Consider the following 21,119-nt stretch of genomic DNA (forward strand, 5'->3'; position numbering starts at 1 on the left):
CATCCTTTTCTAGCAGTATTTCAAAGACTAATGCACAGGAAAATGAAGTAATAAGTTAATGAACTAGAAAGAAAAGCAAGCTACTAGCCATAACAAGGGAGGCTATCTATGCCTTTGCAGTTTCAGATACAAATCTTCTCCCCTGCTTCCCCAGCCCATCCTTCCTTATGTGCCACGTTGATTCATTCTAACCAGGCACTGCGACTCTGCAGTACCAAGTGCAGAACACCTTTGGGAGGCAGGTGGGTAGAAGTGATTCTGAGAAGTTCAGAACAGCAAGTCTTACCTCAGCACCAAGTGGACTGCCTGAAAAAGATCACTGGAGACAGCTATTAAAACAAAAAGCTAAACAAAGGAAGGCAAGACGTTTAGGTTCTAGGAATCTTTTTGTTCTTATTGTAAAAGCTCCTAGAGTACTAAAAAATATTTTAACATACTGTTAACCTTTAATCAAGTCTCTTGCCAAATTACAATTGTGGAGAGTCACAGGTGATAGGATAAGACAATACTGTGGATTAAAACCAACTACATAAAAATGACAGGAGGAAAAAAAGCCAAACCAATTCTTTCATATGATACATTAGGGAAGAGGAAAAATGAAAATACAAGGCCCAGCCTACAGTCCTCCGACCCACAGGGACTTAGTTCCACTGACCTAGCTGGGCTTTAGTTTATGGCATTTGCACCCTGAAGTTCATGGATTCACTCCATAGCAGTTAAGTACAAAAGCATCCCCAGAGCATTCCCAGGACATATCCTGCTACACTGGCAGAGATGTGCTTTGTACAGTTATACCAAATCATCTCCCAGCAAGTTCTGCTGTGGAAGGATGAGGTTTGCTGGTCACACAGCACCTACATCAGGGATTTCTGCCTGCCAGCAGCTGACCCACACCTCTGTCTCAAAGATGAACTAACAGTGGATCCCATTATCACAAGCCTGCACACAGCCAATAATTCCAAGTTTATTTTTAAAGCTGTAATTGATGAAGCTGTGAGGAAAGAGCTTTGCATAGCGACAGAGCCAGCCTGCAAGCCCTTGATCAGAGCCAGTCATGGTGCACTTAGGAACGATGGGCCTCAAGGACTGCTCTCAAAATACCCTCAACATTGCTCTGCACTCCCCTGCAAGCAGCTCTACAGCAGAACATGGTGCTGCACACCCCTTTCTTCCAAGTCCCTGGACCAATCACTGAGAAAGATCACTCACTTTAAAGCATGAAATTTCACAAAGCTGAGAAGACGCAGGCAGCAGACAGCCAGGCTTCCAGCAACTGCTCCTGCACGCGGAGGCTCCATCCGGGTTCCTTTGCACGTCCTGCGCCAAGCAGGGACCAAGCCAGCACGACGCACCTCAGACTCACTTCTTAGCCCACCAGAGTGTTCACACTCTGACAACTCAAAAGAAAGTTTCCAGGAATAAGTAGTGGGGAATTTTGTCGCGGGATGGATGGATGATTTGTGTCAGCACGATAAACATACCCTGCAAAAAGTCTTATAATAACCAAGGAACAGCTACAGACCAATTTGTCTGAGACAGAAAATGTTCTGCGTAGCTGTTAATACACTTTACAGAAATACGTTTTCAAGACCCCTGCGTGCACCCTAGCACTGTTTGAGCCAATGTTTGTTTCATCCTTTTCATTGCAAGCCATTCCCACAAGGTGCTGATTAGGACATCTGTTTGGCTGCAAGATCCAGGAGAAGCTCTTCTAGCTACTCTGACCTCTTGCCCTCTTTCTTGGCTCACCTGTGTGTCCATCTGTCATAACACACATGTCAAACTACAGCCTGATGTACTTGATCATAGCCTTGGACCAGCTCCTGCTTGTCCATGTCACGATAGCATCTCTTCATGGTAAAGTAGGTCACCAGGAGGCCTTGAACCCTGAGAAGGGCCTCAAATTATGCCTCCAAATCAGAGAAACAAGAGCTTATTCCCCTCAGGACACCCTAAGGCTCCATTATAACTGAGCCCAGGAAGATAATTTCACTATCCAACAGACCGTGGTTTTCACAGACCACAGCAGACACATTTAGGACCTGCTTTTAAACTCTCCCTTTCATGAGCCAACTAAACACAAGTTCTGTTAAGACTTCCAAATAACAGGCATGTTGTACAGACACACCTTGCACAGAGTGGGCTGGAACAAACCTGAGCTCCACTACCAAGGACTTCTGAGAGATGTGGCAGACACTCTGCACCCTCTGGCTACCTTGCACATGGCTGAGTGACAAATGCTGTGGTGCCTCTGTAGACCAACTGTCCTCTCATCACTTAGCAGGGCATAGTTCTGTACTTGTCATTTAATAAAGATTTTGAATTCATTTCCTTTTTTACACCATCATGGGGAAAACCAGCATAGCTCAGAGGCATAAGACAATGAATGGTGTGACTGATGCAGAGGGTGTTTATTTAAGCAGGCAGCTAGAGAGAAGTCTGGAAGAACCGATGCTTCTACTAGCATCATTTGACATTCCCTTCTCCAGCTTTTGCAGTAGATGAGGCCTCTGAGCACCAGAAATTCTGGGCTTCAGGCATTTGCTTCAATCCAGCATCCTGGAGCACACTGCCTCAAGAGTTTCCCTACTTTCTGTGGTATCTTGTATTCCCCTCACAGATTTTCAGGGTACAGGCCTCCAGATTCTCAGAAACCTTTCACTGAAATAGTCACATTTTAAAAAAGCATGAAAGAGAAACTGCCAAGAAACACCTTCCAAACCCTTTGTGTAAGGGGTAAGAGGGTTTCTCCTGTGCCAGTGAAATCCCCCTGATCCAGGGTTGTGGCTCCTCTGTTGTGCCAGGCTTCACCTACAGAAGTGACACTCAGAAAGAGTGACAAAGCCAAAGCAGTCAGAGCAGAGAACTCCCTAACTTCCCTGGGAGCAGCTTTTCTTCCATGAGCAAGCAAGAAAGGCATCACCATGAACTAGAAAGTTAAGGTAACGCAGAGAAATGTGCCCTTACGTGAGCAGTACTGGACAGCCCAGAAAATCTTCCAGTCCCTCATCGCTCCATCACAGGCACAGGGAAGGAGTTAAAGCTTTGAGACATATCAAGGTTATTCATAAGGCACAGAACAGGTCTGGTACAACAGAGTCTAACCCCAATATACATTTATTTACTATATATTTCTCTTCCTTCCAAGCAGCCTGAAAGGGAAATGTGTAAATTTAGCTTCTGCCTTCCCTGTTAGAGACATCTCTCCCTCCCCACCAGTGTACAAATGCAGGCTCCTCCCTGAGATAGCCAGGCAAGCTGAGCACTGGCTGCACCTGCTTTGCAGTAAAGCCAGAGGAAGCACACTGTCTCCACAAGGAATTCGCAGTGGAATAGTTAATGCACCTTAGTTACCCTGCAGCCAGAAACACTTTTGACTTTTGGGAGACAGATTAAAAAGGAAAATTTCTTCCTGTTCTACCTCCAGAACGTGAATCAGTCTGTTGTGGTCAGACTAGACTTCAGATGCATCAATTCTGTTAATACGACAGACCACAAACACTGACATCTCCTCTTCCCATCTTGTCACCAAATCAGACGGGGAATTCCAGCCCTGCCTCACAAAGCACTGGCTCTTCTCACGCTGCTGGTTCCTTCTCTGATGTTTCTGGATTCACGCACATTTGTCCACTCCCTCTCATCCCCATCCTGAACAACACAGGAAGCTTTAACAAACACCAGAGAAAGCTAAAAGGTTCAGCTTTCTGCCCAAGGTCACACTGGAAGTCAAGCAATGAGTTTCCTATGGTGAAACACCTGTCACAGTCTACACCAAGTGGAAATGATTCTCACATGTCAGGATTTTAGGTGACTTTGTTTAATGAAACCAAACTCTTTCTGGAGTCTTCTCCCTGTCACCACCTCTTACCTTCAGAGTTCTCTGCTGCAGGGCAGAGCACCCTAAACCAAGTTTACCTTCCCTTATTAGGGGAAGACGTGTCTGTTCCCCCATTTGAAATATCAACTGGAGGATTCTTTCTCAAAACAAGGTTTGAGGCCACTGGGCCAAAAGGGGGAGGAAGGGGAAGAAATATCACCACATTATCTGCATACTAAGCTGGCTCATCTCCTGACTGGTTTCTTATTCAAGTCCAGCCTCCACTGTGCAAAGAGAGATGACCCAGCTAGGGGCAAACAGAATAGGAAACTTAAGAACTTGACGAGGGCTTTGCTATGGAGAACATAAATGCAGTTTACAAGTGCTAAATACTCATCTTACTGCCTGGATTAACTGTGCACTGGGAAGTCTGTCCTGAACAGGAACAGTTTCTACTTTTCCTGTGGCACACAGATGTCCCAAGCTCCTCTAAGTAGGTACTTACTTTCCTAAGTACCAAGAGCCACAAATGCTGCAGGCAATAGCATTCATTTTGCCCAATACCAGCACTCATACTCTTAACAGTCCAAATGACTGAAAGAGGGGAACAAGTTGTTTTACTTCCCTTGCCACTGCCTGTCCCTTGCTACTACGCATCCAAACCCTGGAAGGAACCTATCAGTCAGCTTCCAGTGGTCAGATATGCCCCCGAAAGCCTTCAGAGGCTCGTGTCAAATCCCAGCATCCTATGTGCTCTTTCCCCCATCACCGCCAATTAGTCAGATATCTACACAGAAGGGCCATTTTTGGTGTGCTGACAGCTTCCCCCGTCCAGTTCATTCCAGGGTCTGTCCACAATCATTCCCTCAGTCTCTTCACTAACACTCTAGCTGTGCTTGGCCCCACTCAGAGAATATTTATTAATGGCTGTTTGGAGGCAGTATTCCCACCACCTTCCCTCAGTGCTAGCCCATACTTCTACTCCACTCAGTTAATCTTACCATGTAAGTTAAATAGCCACTTAAACATCTGCTTTGGCAAGAAGAGCTTTGTCACCCTACAGCTGTGTGACACAAGCACATCTGTGAAACAACAGGGTGTAACTGTACTGTGAGCCAAGTACAACAGAGATCTCATGCCTATATAATGATGGCACCAGCACAAAGTGCCTGCTCTTATTGAACAGGGTCCTGGGCATGCCTGACCAAATTCAGCACCAGAGTAACCACCTGCTACAGCAAGGACATCCCAATGGCAGAAAAGGGTCCTGTTCTGAAGATGTGGCACAGAGCAGTGCAAGAGTGGCTACAATATTGCTTGTTTCTCACAGGGGGAGGTCCAGCTGTTGCACGGCACAAGGAACAGGAATCGGCATGACCCACAATATCTGAGTTAGACAATGCCTTTCCCAGCCTCAGAGACATCTAGGAATGCAGGTAGTAATGATATTTCCACCTCTGAAAAAGATATGGTGCTTTGTGCTGCTCAGGGATGAAGGCAGAAGGCTCAAAAGAAGGGAGGTTAAAGGTGGAAAGAGAGAAAGCCATAAGGGTCCCTTAACTCTAACAAGAATTTATCCAAGAATTTATATGGAATAAAACACAGAGACAGAAGAACAAGACTAACTAGAAGTAACAAGACTTTAGAAGACCCACTCAGAGTTGAATTCAGACTCCAGACCCTGCAAAGCACGTCTTGCAACCACACTCAGATGAGTATTGTGCCAAGAGCTAGCCTGCATGGTGACCTACAGCGTTTGGCTCTTCCTGCATCTGGCTCAGGCACATTCCCCAGAGCCAGCAGTTCATTAGGCTCGCTCACTTCCAGCAGCCTGCTACAGTCCAGGTAATCATACACGAGGTCCCCATGCCCTGAGAGCAGTACAAAGAGATGCTGCCTGGCTTCAAAGGGCAGGCAGGACAACCGACAGCAGACCAAAATACACTGACAGGACGGCAGAAACGCACACTCGCAATCCCACACACACCTTCATCGCAGGTTATGGCAAGCAAGTCATTAGCTCCATGGTGACTAAGCCCAGCACAGCGGGGCCAAGTAAACAGGGCTGTGGGGACATCACACTTTGCTGATGGTCACAGGAAATAATCACAAGTGACAGCCACAACAGCAAGGGCCAAACACAAGGTGCATCCCGCTATGTAAGTCCTCAACTTCCAGGCAAACTGCTTCCGGGAAAGGTAGAACAAAAGTCACAGCGAAGAAGAGTTTAAGCTGAATGGCCTGAGCAGCTGCAGGTCTGGCAGAGGGTATGTGAGCAGTGAAAGCCACAGCTCTCCTTCCCCAGGAGGAAGGAAAGGAAGGACAGGCCTGCTCTGGCTCTCCCATCACCGGGCACGCTGCATATCTGCCCAGGATGCCAGAGCAGTACCCAGCCATGTGTGTAAGCCCCTAACACAGACAAGGACAGCTGCTGTGGGCAGGAGCAGCAGCTCAGCTCAACACAGATACGTCAGGCCTTCAGCCTCAGCAGCCTTTGGCTAGTTCGATACCGTCATGAATGTAGTTTCCCTTCCATCACCACCTGGCTGTCTCCTGATCTCAGGAATTCAATTCAAGACCTTATTCTCCAAAGTGTAGGAAGAGAGGATTTGCACTCACCTGAACTAGCAACCATATGTTTAATTCATCAAATGACAAAACAACAGAAAGAATAGCCAAGTATCTTTGGAAAGGGCACTAAAAGCATGAGGGTTTTTTTGTTAAAATTTTGCCCACTTTCTGGATGTTCTTGGTTGGGTTTTTTCCTATTCCCCACCTCCCACCTAAGACACTTAGCTTCCAGCTCTGCTGACCTCACAAGTCCTTCTCACATCATTCTTGAATCTTCACTGATTTCTCTCTCCTTACAGTTGCCCTCCAAGACTACAGTCTTGCCAAAATGCAGAAGATAAAACACATTCTTGTTGTCAAGTCAGCTTGTCCTTTTAACATATGGCACACAGAGCTTTGTTTCATCTTAAACTCAAAGCAACGAAGTTTAGCAGCCAGCTCTCATTACCGTATTGCAGAAGAAGAAATTTTAGGCTCATTAGAAAATAGGATATTAAGATTTCTGTATTAGATTCATGAACACTGGAAGCTACTTAAAAAAAAAAAAAAAATCAAAGGCAACAGAAAGGCATATTTCATACAGCCTGAAAGCAATTCTGCCATTTGTTTTAAGCTTTTCAGTAACATAACATGGCCTTTGAGTTAACATTTCATTTCACACCACTTTAGAAATATATGACTGCTCTGCGACTGTTCTGCTCCTGTGGACATTTTTGTCGGAAAAAGTAATTCTGGATACATATGTTCTCTAGTTAGTGCTCACTGATTCCCTAAAACAAAGGGCAAAAAACCCAAAGGCATCAAAAGATGCTTCTAATTACTTTTACACTATTGGTAAGAATCAGATATTTACTCCCTACTACATGACTCCATGTGTCAGGTACTGCACAACTCACCAGGAAATTCTCTTTCAAACTTCCTAAAAAATGCTTTTGTATTTTGAGCATATTCTCCACCAAGTCCATACAATATTTATTAACCAAACAGGGAGAAAATTATATGCAACAGAATAGTTCTGCTGAAATTCATTACAACTGTCATTCCTAAAGCTTCCAGGTACTTTCTGAAAACATTCCCTTCTCCCCATTCCCATGAGATGCACAGATTGACGAGATACACTTCTGCTAAGGAAACTCCACAGGTAAGCCTTACTCAGGTCTTGGCTATAGCTTCACTTAGTCAGGAAAGTGAATTTTAGTTAGAATTATTATGCCCAGAGAGATACGGAAAGATGGATTTCTTTTGAAGGCAGTATCCCGTATCAAATTCGTTTCCACCTAGAGTGCAGCTACTTAGAACATTTTGTTCAAACTGAAAAATTTCCAGCCCTTTGATTACAAAGGCAACCTGCCAAGTAAGAGTATAAAATTAGCACATTAGTGCAGTAGTGTCTTCCTCAGTTTGGATGCAGCATCAGTGCCTCAACTGCATGCCACAGTTTTACAGAGGCAAAACTAAGCTAAGCCTAACGAGATTCAGTCTTTTCTACTCCCGAGGCTCAGAATAACTTCTACAGCATTGAAATACAGGTACTAAGCCACATTCTGTCTACTGATGAAAGAGTAAGACCAGAGTAGCAGTAAGAGAAGGAAGGCAACCCTAGCACACAAGGAAAGTCCCGCTGCAACAGCCAACAAACACCACAACACGCGAGCAGCACCCAACCATTTTATCCCTGCCTGCTGCAGGGTGTGTTGTGGCACAGGTGCTTGTGGCAAGTGCCAAATCCATTTTTCAAGCCCTGGTTGTAACTGCTTCTGACTCTAGAAACGTAAGTTATTTTTAAAATGCATCATCAAAAAAGGTTAAATACAACCTTTCTCCTTTTATTTTCACATTTGATAAACATTTCAGCAGGCATCTATCCAACTTAAGCAAGCTCTGGGTGTGCACCTGCTCCAAGCTTTGTCCCAGCCCTGGTAGCATGAATTAAATCCACTGCCTGTATTAGTACAGGCACTACATAGTCACTGGAAAGGTTTTTCCTACCTATCTCTCTCAGAGCCCCCATTGCATCTCCTTCCACCCCCTCGCCCAGCAGACACTGAAATCATTTCTGCACCCAGTAGTTTCCTTCTCTCAAGCTGAAACAAAAGGACATGCTGCTGCTACAGAGGTATTGCTGTGGGCAACACAGCAGCCGCAGTGGAGTGAGAGATAACCAGACAGGGCAGCATTCCACCAAACTGAGCTGGAGACTTGGTTCCAAGAGAAGCCTGGTGTCTGCTCCAAGAGCCTCTTTCATAAGGGCTCAGGCAAGAGGGCACAAAATAGTCCCCTTCCCAGCAAGCTTCAGAGCAATAAGGACTGCTTCCAAGCCTAATTCCTCATCTCATTTATTTGTTTTCATGATCTCTAACAATATTCTTATGTGGGGTTTAAGAAGTTCTGCCTTTATGTCTCCTCTCCTTCAAAATAACTTCAGCAAGGTGAGTACAACAGAAAACATCAATTTGCCTAAAGTAGCTACTCACACACACACTTTAAACATCTTCAGCATTTATAAAGGTCTTCTTAGTCGACATCCATCCTTTCAAAACAGTAGCAGCCAGTCTCAGATCGTCACATAAAGTGAGTGCTGCCCATCTCCACACTGGAGCAGCACATGGATGTTCCTCAGTCACTAGCTTCACCAGAGCACACTGCAAGACCTCCCAACTCCAATCACTTTTGCTTCTCCTCCAGTAGAAAAAGTCATTTTTCACCCAAATCTACAAATACACTCCTAAACCTTTGCCAATTTTCAGCCTGCTGGCAGGACGGCTGGATTTGTGCCTGCCCTGTATGCACCACAAGGACTGAGCCTGACCTGTGTGGAGGACAGCTCGCTGTTTCGCTTGAAACTGCCCAAGAAAAGAAACTGATCCCAAGCACTCACAATCTTGGGGGGAATATCATCTTGAGAACCAAACCAACAGGACTAAAAACCCACCCAAAATACAGAAAGAGCTAGAACACAATGCAGCAGTTTCCCAGAGAGCAGACCCACTTCTCAGAGCCAGTACACACAGGAGGGAACAATTTGCCAAGCAACTCAGCTCTTGGGCTGAAATCCAGAGGACAGCTCTGAAAAATCATCCCTTTGCCACCAAGTTCCCACCAGCAAGCCTCTCTCCCAAGTTATTCGATACTTGCATAAAGCCTAACAGGGGAAGAGAGCTGATGAGAACTTCAGATGAGATCCAGCTGTACCCTCCCAGCTCCCCTCAGTGCACACAACCATGAGTCCAAGGCTGAGACTACAGCAAAACAGAAAAGCTCTTCAGAGCACTTGTGTGTCCTCACTGCGTCAAAACTCACTGTTCACAGATTTAAGTCAGCCAGCAACCTCAAGGTTTGCTTTATTCACAAAACAGGCAAGGAGACCTCCCCTCTCTCGTGTCCAAATTCACAGGACAGGCTTCAGAGCTACTCAGGGCAACTCAGCCTAAGTGCCCATCAGGCAGGGGCCAGCTAGAGGTTCCAGACAAGTGCCCAGTCTGCTCCCAGAGCAGCCCTGGCTGCAGGAAAGATCAGCTCTCACCTTTCTCACACATCTGTTTGCTCACGGCAGCAACAGATCAGAAAAGTAACATTACTGTCCAGAGAGACAGATGCTCTACCAGCTAAAGTGGGAAGCTGTGTGCTCCTACAAGAGCAAGCAGCACCTTGAAGCTTCCATGGGAGAATCCGAGGCAGAAATTTTTCAGTGATGAAAAAAAAAAGCCTTAAGGAGCCTGAAAAGACAAAAACATCACTGCTAGATAAATGGTTGAAAAGCAAGCTGACACCATGCAGAGAGAGGCATGAAAGTTGTAGAAGAGGCTTTGGGACAGAGTCCTGCTACATTATTCCCCTCTTTTAGTGCACAATTGTAACAAAGTAAAAGTCATGACCACTTCTTTCCAACTTGAGAGAGAACTTGCAACAACAACTACAATGAAGCTCAGACACAGGTGTCTCTCCTGGAGGGACAAAGTAGCAGAAAAGAGGGCTCAGGGGCACAGAAATCCAAGCAGGCCTGGGTTAGTAAGAGGGTGGACAGATAGGATATAAAAGCTGTACCAAAACTCTAGTGAAAGTGGGAGAACCACAAACAGCAACTTAGGAAACAAAAAAAAAAAAGGGCTGAGCCACACTCCAGGAAAGCAATCTTTTCTTATAACAGTTGACTACAAAAACATTTGGGGCAAACCCAGCAAGTAGGCTCTCTCCCCAGAAGTGTAATTTTTGCAAGGACAAACAGGGACAAGTGCAGTTTGTTAGGCTAGTTGGAGGGAAAAGGGATATCAGTGAGGCAAGGTGCAAAGAGAAAACAACTTCAAAGCAATTTCTGTGGGAGGTTAAATTAGGTAAGAGTGTATTTTGCTTAGAAAGAAAAAGAGCAGGTGGTAATTGGGAGCATCTCTATAAATGGCTTTATTCCAACAGGAATGACAGTTACTGCACAGCAAATGTTTATAAAATAAAAAAGATCCGTTTAAACGAGTGGCCAGAGCATAACTAATTACTGCTGTGATACAGGAAGCCAACAGCTGCAGGGACAAAGGCAGGCTGGAGCTCAGCCCTCAAGAAGCATACAGGGCCCATCACTCCCTTAAAGTTTGGGTCTCCAATTCCCTTCAGGCCCCTATAATTTGCCATACATCCTTTGTCAGGCATCGACAACAAAAACAACATGAGGGAGTGGGCTACCTTTGTTTCTTGACCACCTAGTGCCAAAACATAAGCTTGGGACAAAGTGAATTATCGACAAGCTAAAAGGTCTACCCCAGTCCATCCAGTACATGCCAGCAGCCACACCAACAGTACGCAAAAGCAGTGCAAGTTTTGAAGGTGTTTACCTTGCCTTAGTCATAATTTTAAGCTTTTACAGCCAGAGTTTAGAAGTGACCTTGTGATATTTTAAGCCCATGACCTTTGTTTAGAGAGTATGTCGCTTTGAGCAGTATCTATTTTAATGCAGGCTAAAACTTTTAGACTATCCGAGTGGCACAACGGTTTAGCATTGGGGGGCACATCACTTTACTTCACAGTGTTTGTATTTTTAGAAAGGGTGACATCAAAACCTACCTGCTGAAAAACTCCCACTCCCCACCCAACCACCACGTACTCATGATTCAGATGTGCAAGAGGGGTTTGTCTCAAGGTTGGCTGGGGTGAGGGGGCACGTTTGGGGCTGGTTTCATTCTGCCAGCCTAAAGACAAAGACACAGAATTTGAGGTGAGCCAAGTTGTCTTCCCCCACATGAGGTACAATATCTAGAGTGGGGTTTTTTTGTTGTTGTTAAGACTACTTAATCCACATACTGAGCTGGGTCTGCCTAGCAACAAGTTAGTTTTAAACTTGTATCATCCTACTTGTGTTCCCATGGCTACTGTCATGAACGGTGTGGTGGCAGCTGCACAAATCAGCACAAGGGTCCCAGGAGGGACATCTTTAAGATTCCCAGACAGAAAACAATACCGAGAAAGTACAAATGCTACACCTGGTATGCCTGCCTGCCTTTACAGCCCTTACTCATCCCAGAAGAACCCACACCAGCTCCCTCGTAAGGATGGAGGGATGTCAGCCATAGAAATAGATGTGCACGCTGGTATGTAGTGATCATTTTACACTCTTTGGAACAAAAAAGCTTGGGTTACAGATGCGGCACTTTTAGCTTCTCACACAGCTGTTAGCAACCTAAATGCAGAACCACACACGGCCCCAGCCAACAGCGCTGGCTACATGGGGCCGTAAGCTCTCAACAATGGGTGGGGAGCAGCTGAAAAATCCCCCCCTGCCCGCCCCGTTCCCATTCACACCTGGCCAAAACTCAAACCAATGTTATTGATGAGAACAGAGGGATGAGTTTACACACACAAAGAAGGTGGGAAGTCAGAGGCAACAGAAAACTCCACATTTCAATGCAAGCTACAAGTAAAAAGTTGCTTCAAAAGCAATGCTCTAATGTAGACCAGATTTTCCTAGTCCTGCCACTTCAGTTCTTCTAGAGGGAAGGCCATTTCCCACTCAAGAGAGGTTTTTCTTAGTCTTTACTCATGCCCAAACCCCCTGTGTAACTAGAATTTCTCTGTGCCCTCCCCAGGGACCAGTTAAGAGGGGAGGGCAGGCACTGAACCCCTGCATGCAAGCCTTGTTTATGCTGTATCCCTTAGGGATTTCTGCACCCAGAAGCCACAACTACGATTACATATTTGTTACACTGTGCTTTCACACTGGGGTTATAAAGCCTAGAAGGACATCAATTCAAGGTCACGTATATTAATAATTATTTTCAATACCAAACTTTCAAATCAAAGTCTCTGTATGAACTCAAGCCCAACCTGATAAGACATCCAGTCATCTAAAAGTACATGTACCTGCTATCACAACAGGTTATCAAAGATACCTATAGACAGCAGAACTAAAAAGCTGCAATAGGCAGCCACGTGGTTAATTAGACAACTGCACTGAAAAATAAGCTGTTGGCTTGCTCAGGTTTTGTGAAATCCATCCAGGTGAAGAGCACGGAGATACTGGAGGTGGCAAGGAAGATAAAATAACTTTAAGGACAAAAATTCACGACCTTAAACTTCTGCCCCTAATGGGGCAAGGGAGTATTTTTGTACAGACACAGCTAGTTACACACAGAGTACCTATGAGACCCTACTAATGTCCCCTAGACACACCTGCATGATAGGAGGACAGAGCTGAAGGGGGAAGAATAGACTAGAATTTCCTCCCGGGAGGGGATTTTTGCAATTTTATCACACTGCTGCAGCCTCCTCTCCCCAGAGATGCAACATTTACCAATACTTCCTTTATGAAGTTCAAAGAGCAAGCTACTGCATAGAGCTGAATTTTTTAAGACACTTAGAAAGGTAGGTTAAACAATGTGTTGCATTTCAAAACAAACAGTGAGAAGAGCACAAAAGCAGCCCAGTTCTCCAAAATGCTGGAGAACCTGTCACTGCCTTGACTAAGGCTGAGCACATCCTCTTGCACTTTCAAAAAGTACAAAGTCATCAAAACTTTCACACGGAACAATAAATTAAAAGCTTGTAAAGTTTAAAGAAAGAAACACCTCATCCAGCATTCCTTAAAAAGTATTTTTTAAGATCAAGTTTAGTTTACAAATCAACTCCATATTTTCAAGAACTGAATTTCAAACTGTTCTTTCCAGTTTAAACACTTAAGAACACAGGATTGCTCATCTTGTTATCCTGTCAAGTCAAAGCCTCAGAAGACAAGGTCACTCAGTGCAGAAAGAGGTACAGACTTCCTAGGAAAGGGGCATGTTCTAACTACCCCAAAGTTTTCTTTTTTATTTGGTCTCCAGGCTCAATCAACTACGACTCAACATGTCTCAATCTCACCCTACACTTGGAATGGGTAGGGCAAGCCTCGGCCACAACCAGAAACTGTCCCGTGCGAGAGAAGCAGGGACTAGCACTAACCACAAGTTTCTGAGGAGCCAGTTACTTCACATTCACCTGCCTGGCAAATATTAAAAAAATTACATAATTAAGTTACAACACAGTTAAACACACACAAATGTCCACCAAAGCATTGTCATCTATACCCCTCTGAAGGTATGTGACAGGACTAGAGCCCACTATAAGCCGCATTATACAGCGCGCCTTGATCACAGAGGCAAAGATTTCCGAGCTAATTATAATGACTAATCACAGGGAGCTCTAAGCCTTCACTTGGCCAAGTCACAGACCTAACTAGGACTGAAAACAAGAGTTTTAAGAGCACCTCATTAAGCAGCAGGAACCAACTATGAAGAACAAAGCAGTCACTCTACCTAGTATTAATTCCAGTCCAGCCATTAATACATTTGTCAGTACATGAGACAGCTATTACCTCCACATACAAACACTGCATGTGCCAGGCAGGGAAGGAAGCCACAGGCTTTGGCTACACCAAGACTTGTTTGTTTACTACAGCATTAAGGTTTGAGAAGGATGTTCTCGGTATTATCTGAATAATGAGAAAGCTCCAAAGCCATGCCTTGAAATATGTTTGAGTGGGAGTTGTGCTCACCACCAGAAGCCTCTGCACCCCTTCACAGGAATAGTGAAGAGGCTGGGTGAAAGCTGACTGCGGAACAATGTAGGCTTAAAAATGGTCTCCCTCAGGTGAGCAGCCCAGAGGTAAAAAAGATAAGGCACCAAATCAACAGCTAAACTCCTGCTGAGGTGCCAGAGATACAGATAATAAAAGTTTCCAACTTGAGCACTACTCTTCTTTTTCTCCAGGGTGGATTTGAAAAACAGAGGATAAGCTGAAGTGTCAGCACCTGCATGTCAGCTTCATTCTCCTAATGCAGTAGCGGGAGCGCACCCTCTCCTGCCGCGGTGACTGGACCAGCAGCGAGCACCACTGACAGAACGAGATGAGACAGGCTCACCCACACACCAGCGGAGCTGCCAGCACAGTAAGGAGGCAGCAGGAATCACCTTCCCCTTTCCACAAGGCCGCTGAGGACCAGCCTGACCTTGAGAACCCCTTCAGACCGTACCTAAACGCCTATGGGGTTAAGACAAAAAACCAAGGGTTTGGCAACAGCTTCTGGTGGAGCGCCTGTTGAGGATCTTCTCATCTGCTCTGCACTGCAGCACATACAGAGAGGCTGTGACCTCTGAGGAGGAGGGTAAGACAAATATAGCCCATGAGGAAGTATGGGGTCAAGCAGACAACCAGGGGGGAAAAAACTCCTCCTCTCCCACCAGTTTAAGAGAAAACCTGCAGTACCCAAATTTTCCACCACCTAATTCTAAAAACACACTCTTGTTAGGCATGACGCACATCTCAAACAACAGTGAAAGACTCAAGGTGCACATGGTTTACCAAGACACCAGGCAGCCTCTGTCAGCCCAAACACAGTGGGCATTAGTTCATTATGGTTTGGTATTTCTGATTAGATCAAGCATCCTCATAAATCTTCCCTCTTTACCAAGGGGACTGTTGAACTAAGGGAGTTCCTGCCTGTTGTGTTTAAGGCATAGTCATTTGAGGAGATGAGATAGCTTTCCAGGATACCAGTATTTCCAGTTTCAGGAGTTTAGTTTTGACTCTTCCACTTGCTTAGATGGAGATCGCAAAGTCTCAACTGAAGAGCGCTTTTTTTCTCCTCATCTCCTTTCTGATGAGCCCGTTCATCCAAACACCACTTTCTCTTTCAGCCATTAGTACTCAGACTACTCACAAACTATTAGGACTGTGAGGAGCAGGACTAGCTGAAAACAAAGAAACAGAACAAGTTGGCTGGGAGTTGGACTTGTGAAGTGGAAGTCATAAGGGGGCTTTTAACAACCTCTTGTTAAAGGGCTACAGTCCCAGCTGCATAGGCCAATAGGTGCTTCTGCCCAGAGCCCCATGAAGCAGCTGATGATACAACCAAATAAAATATGGCCTTTGCAACCACCAGAGCAATACAGCAATTATAGGAGAATCAGCCACCTACGGGCTGTCCCACTATTATACTTTCAAACTTTGATCCTAAACAGGCAGAGGGTGGGCACATTTTAACAGCCAGAATTGGATGGATGAATGCATCAGCTTCCTCCCCTAGGACATGGCCATGCTACCACTTCCCCACAGCAATCAGGCAGTCCAGATCAGAAAAGCAGATTATGTTGTTGGGGTTCTTTTAATCCCTCTTTAATATGACTACACTGACAGAGTTTCTCACTACATTGAAAAGGTTACTGGTTTCTTCCCTTCCCCCTCCCCTTCATTTTTTGGTCTGGAATATCCACTGTTTGTGCAGGAGCACTCAGAGCACAGCTAACAGTGAGCACCAGAGAAAGAGCTCCTCAAGGATTAGTGACATTAGTGAGCACCCTCCAGTAGGCTTTTCTGAACCGAGAGGTGAAAGCACCTTCCACCATTTTTACTTTAACTCTTATGGCACAACCACAAAAGAGTGGGAAGAGAGCAGCATTGCAAGCAAGGGACTGAAGTCTCCCAACTGACATACATCCCAGATTTGCATTTCTACAGCAAGATGCTATTGAGTCAAACCTGCTTTTCCTCATCTATTTCCACTGGGAAGAGCCCCAGAAGCTGTTTGTCAAAGATTACCAACACAAACAATGTCCAAAGATACAAGATGTGGCATGTATTTTTAATGTCATTGCAACAAATAAGAAAATCTGAAGTTGTAACCCTAAAAAGGAGTAAAAAAAACCACCAAACTTCATCTGCCTTCAGCACAAGTCAAAATTTGGGAGTAACCGTTCTCTTAAGGGAGTTATTTAATACTCCTCAAAATTATGGCAGCTTTAATCTTCAGTTAAATTCACTGGCTGTGTTAAACTGCTCACTAATGCTTTCTTCCTCCTATTTTCAGTGTTCCAGCAGCATAAATTAATAAGCAACAAATAAAATGGTCAAGTACAATATCAGAGCTTCCCCATACGAAAGATTTTTTTTTTTTAGCTTTAGGATATGCAATGCTTCCTTTCACTGAGTTTTTCCATTAACAAGACATGTGGGTTTCATTTGTATGGATTAAAAGAATCGTAATAGTTTTCCCTCTTCAAAACCTTCCGTGTCTCAGTTTCAGAACTCCCAAGAAATGCTGACCTACCAATATCAACCTTTGTTTAACGGACAGAATTTTTGGCTGGCAAACATTTGACTCTGAGCTCTAATAAGAGAAGAAATAGCAGACAAAACAGCAATTTTTCACATCACATATGTGAACTCAAGGCCAAACAGTGAAACACAGCAGAAGTGCAAGTTTTACTGAGTCTAGTGAGCTCTGACATGGGATTTTCAGCCCAAAAGGTTTTGCCTATTCTTCTCTCAAGTTGAATTGGCTTATTTAACATACACATCACCTCTGCAAAAGCCCTGCCTTTACAGTACAGCTGTTCTTATAAAAATAATAACAGAGATGTAAGTACTGTAACAACAATAATAATGATAATAAAGTTGTATGTTTTTGAGAGAATAAAAGAAGTGGGATAAATGCAGTGAGAACTTACTTTCCCAAAGTAAGGAGAAACAGGGATAGGTAAAAAAGATAACAACATTAACTTTGGCAAAGAACCCATAGGCTCTGCCAGCACATGGAATAGGCCTTAGCACTGTAAAGAGATTTACTAAAGGAGCTGAGAGTACGAACCACCTCTTACAGAGGATACCAGCCATGAGCATTTTTACAGACAAAGAATCACACCAGGCCCTTCCTTGGCCACTGCCACAGCAAGTTTTAGCCACAAGGAATATTAAAAACTAACACCAAGGTATTTTAATCCAGAATGTGAACTTGTCATTTTCCGGTTCCAAGGATGAAGCAAAAACAAAGAAGCACAACCCTTAACCATTTTTCTCTTACTCTGCTCAAACAAGGGAGAGACAAGCACTTTTTATTCTTCTCCATGCTAACAAAAAGGTGGTAAAGTCCCTTCTGTCTAAACCTAGGCAATCACTGAGAACACTCTCCACTTTCAGGTCATACCATGTAGTAAATTTTTGCTCTTCTCTGGCTATCTCATTCATGAAACCCAAATCGACATCCTGCCTGGCTCTACCTCTCTTTTCTCCTGTAGCTTCACAGAAACAGATTTCAGAAAAGCTTTCCTGATTTCACTGCTCTTTGCAGCAGCTCACGTGGGGCTGAGAAGTGAAACAAAATTAAAGGCTTTCTCTGCCCCTCTGCATGGGGACAGAGGAACACCCACGTAAGAATGCTGATGTAAGAATCAGTAGTTACAGATATACCTCAGCCAAACACAAAGTACAGTTGAGCATTAAGTTAAAAAAAAAAAAACACACAAAAAAACCCAACACACACACAAGGCCTGGTCTGTGTTATTTTCCCCTCAGATGCATCCAGAAAGGTGCAAGCACTCCACATTTTCCCAGCCAGCTAACCTGAAGGTGAAAGCCTCCACAACTCAACAACAAACAACCTTCAAGCTTTAGGATCCTTTGGTCAATCAGCCCCTAAAATTTCTAGTGAGAAACAGACACAGCATCTGTGCGCTCTGATAACACTATTCCATAGATTTAACTTTCTAAATTACCAGCGAGACAGGACAATTTAATAGTTTCAGTCAAACGGTCTTAGCACAGCATGTTAGGCTTATTTAGGGTTTTCTTTCTTAAAGAGAGAAACCAAAGAGACATAACAGATGAACACAACGTGGCTTTTAGCCTTTAGGACCAAGAAGAGATGACAAAATTCAGGGAACAACCCAGCACCGCAAAATTATTCCTGGGTAGTTCCACAAGCCAGGATATCAACTCCTCAATACCCAAGCAGATAGAAGTTCACCCCAAACTTCTTAACTAACAAGTATACTTTTAAGAAACAGAAAAAAAAATAGAGACCAGTACAGGAGGATCTGATGTCCATTCAGGTCATTAGAGGACTGGTCATTCACTTCAGGTGAACCTACTACGAACTTGCTATACTACACTGTGTACTCAAACACCAGTACCTGCTGATCCTGTGTTAGGGTACATATTACTCAGAAAAAAATTTGTTTTTTCACATCACACACTTCCCCCTCCCTCCCACTCCACACAGCACAGAAAGCAATAACCTTTGTATAGGTCACTGTATGTCTGTAAGTCTAAACCAGAACAATGTACAGCTGAGCACATTAACAGTGAGGAAGGGGCTCACGGTATTTTTTCCCCCCTCCGTCTATTATGTTACAGAAATGAATTGCACAAAAGAGCATAATTCTCCAGGGTGACCAAAAAGCCCAAGTATTGTTGTGATACGTGGCTGAATAGCCAGTGTGATGCACGTTGTGTGTGTTACAGAAATGTTGCGTTTGACCTACAGATTGAAAACCAGTGTCAACTGCTGCCTAACTAACAGCTCCCCCTCCCTTCCCCCCCTTCTCCTCCTCCTCCTCTCCCCGCCCGCCCCTTTTTCCTCCTGGTCAACCAAGAAATGGAGCTCCCATGTGCCAAGACCTTGTATCTTATTTTGTCACGAAAACGAAGGGGGGAAGGGGTGGGGAAAAATTATTCTCTAAATAAATACAAGTAACACTGAACTTAAGAAGAAAAAAATCCTCTTCACCCTCCCCCCACCCTGAGACCTGAACAGTTAAGAACAAATATACTTAATAATAAAAAAGATATTCAACATTAGTGCACAGTCTGAGGATAACCCATGAGAAACCTTTTTCCTGGACCCACACAATAGTAACTCTAAGGATTATTCGATAAAGAGACACCGTGGTTTTGCACACTATTCTTTTTGTTTTAAGGCGAGAGGTGCGGAGGATTCAATTAAGTTTGGGCTGGGCAAAGGGACAACTCCAAACGCTAGGATCTCCAGGCAGGAGGAGGGTTTTCGCTGGCTTCAACCTCCACTTACAAAGGAACAATACCCAAAAAAAAAAAAAAAAAAAAAAAGCGCTTAGATTTCAAACTAAAGAGGTCAACAGCCTGTCTTTCTGTACACGGAGATATATCAGTACTAACGTGCTTCCAGCACCTGCCTTTCAGCACAGCCCCAATTCCTTTGTTTGCTCAAAATTTGCTTCCATACCACTTTAAATTAGCTTACAAAGAACCGCAGCGGAATAGCTGGAACGTGAAACAATAATTTTTTTGGAGGAGGGAGGCGAGCAGCTTCTTAGGAAGAGAGAAAATTAAAATACAGACCCAAGTCACTTCTAAATACCTTCGAAAAAAATATTTGTAACTTGATGTCTTCTAGTTCCACCCCTATCACTGAGACCACAGAAACACGAGTTCAGAAGAGGATAGGGAAAAAAAAAAAAAAAAAAGAAAAGAAAAGGGAAAGAAAGAGAGAAAGAAAGAAAGAAAGAAAGAAGAAGAAGAAAAAAAATCCCACCCAACTGCCATCTCCTGCCTCCTCCAGCCCTGCCAGCTTCCCTGTTCCTCCCTGCCTGCAAAGCGCCCTCTGGAAAGCATCGAGACTTCTTTTATCAACCGTGTGCGCTGGGGAAGAGGGGGAGGAAGAGGAGGGGGGGGGGTCCTTGTTCTTGCTCTGGGTGTTTGAGACTAGAATTAAGGGAGGATTATTTTTGGACCCCTCCCGATGAGCGGAGCCCAGGTACCCCCCCCCTCCCATCCCCCAGGGGGCTCCGCTCATCGGGAGGGGTCCAAAGCACTGGATGAGGGGGGAGGAGTTCCCCCCCTCCCCCCATAAAATATAATAAAGACTTACCGGGGTCGAAATCAGGGACCACCGCCTGGTACTGCGGCCCGACCCTCATTCCGCCGCCAGCTGAGGGAGGCAGAGGGACAAGCGTTACCCGCGTGGGCCCAAGCGGCCCCTTCACCACCCCCCCAAAGCCACCCCCCCTCCCGCTCCTCACCGTGCTCCTCATCGCTGGAGGACCCCGAGCTCCCCTCCTCCCAGGAGTTCCCGCTGCTGTTGCCGTTGGGGGCGGCGGATAAACTTTTACTGCCGCCGTTGTTGTTATTATTCGCCCCGGCGGCGTTGTGGTTCCTGCCCCGCCGTTTCCCCGAGACCTCCGGGCCCTTCTCGATCATGGCTGGCATTTAGGGGAGGAAGGGAGGGGGGAGTGGAGAAGAAGGGAAGGGGGGAATCAGAGTTTAAAAACTGCGGGGGGGCTGTGGGAGGCGCCAAGGGCGGGCGGGAGCCGGGGCGGGCCGGGCCGGTGCGCGGCGGTGGCGGCGCTGCTACATCCCCCACCGCGATCGCCCCGAACTTTGAGGCTCATCCCAGCCCTGCGCTGGGACTCCGCTCAACCTGCGCTGCTGCCCGCCGAGGGCCCCGCCCCTCCCGCTCCC

General features: G+C 45.2%; 1 protein-coding gene across 2 annotated transcripts in view; it reads right to left on the reverse strand.

Annotated features, from left to right (window-relative positions):
- Nucleotides 1–20,883, reverse strand: part of RCOR1 (REST corepressor 1) — an 85,139-nt gene extending 64,256 nt beyond the window's left edge. For both annotated transcript variants that reach the window (XM_050335447.1, XM_050335446.1), the window contains exons 1-2: nucleotides 20,681–20,883; nucleotides 20,530–20,589 (exon numbers count right to left, since the gene is read on the reverse strand). In XM_050335447.1, the coding sequence (XP_050191404.1) occupies nucleotides 20,530–20,589; nucleotides 20,681–20,867 (247 nt within the window). In that variant the 5' untranslated portion in view covers nucleotides 20,868–20,883. The remainder of the gene's footprint in view (nucleotides 1–20,529; nucleotides 20,590–20,680) is intronic.
- Between the last annotated feature and the right edge of the window lie 236 nt (nucleotides 20,884–21,119).

The sequence above is a fragment of the Myiozetetes cayanensis genome, unplaced genomic scaffold (genome assembly GCF_022539395.1).
Source record: "Myiozetetes cayanensis isolate MyiCay16 unplaced genomic scaffold, myiCay2020 scf6-25, whole genome shotgun sequence".
In the NCBI taxonomy this organism is placed as follows: domain Eukaryota; kingdom Metazoa; phylum Chordata; class Aves; order Passeriformes; family Tyrannidae; genus Myiozetetes; species Myiozetetes cayanensis.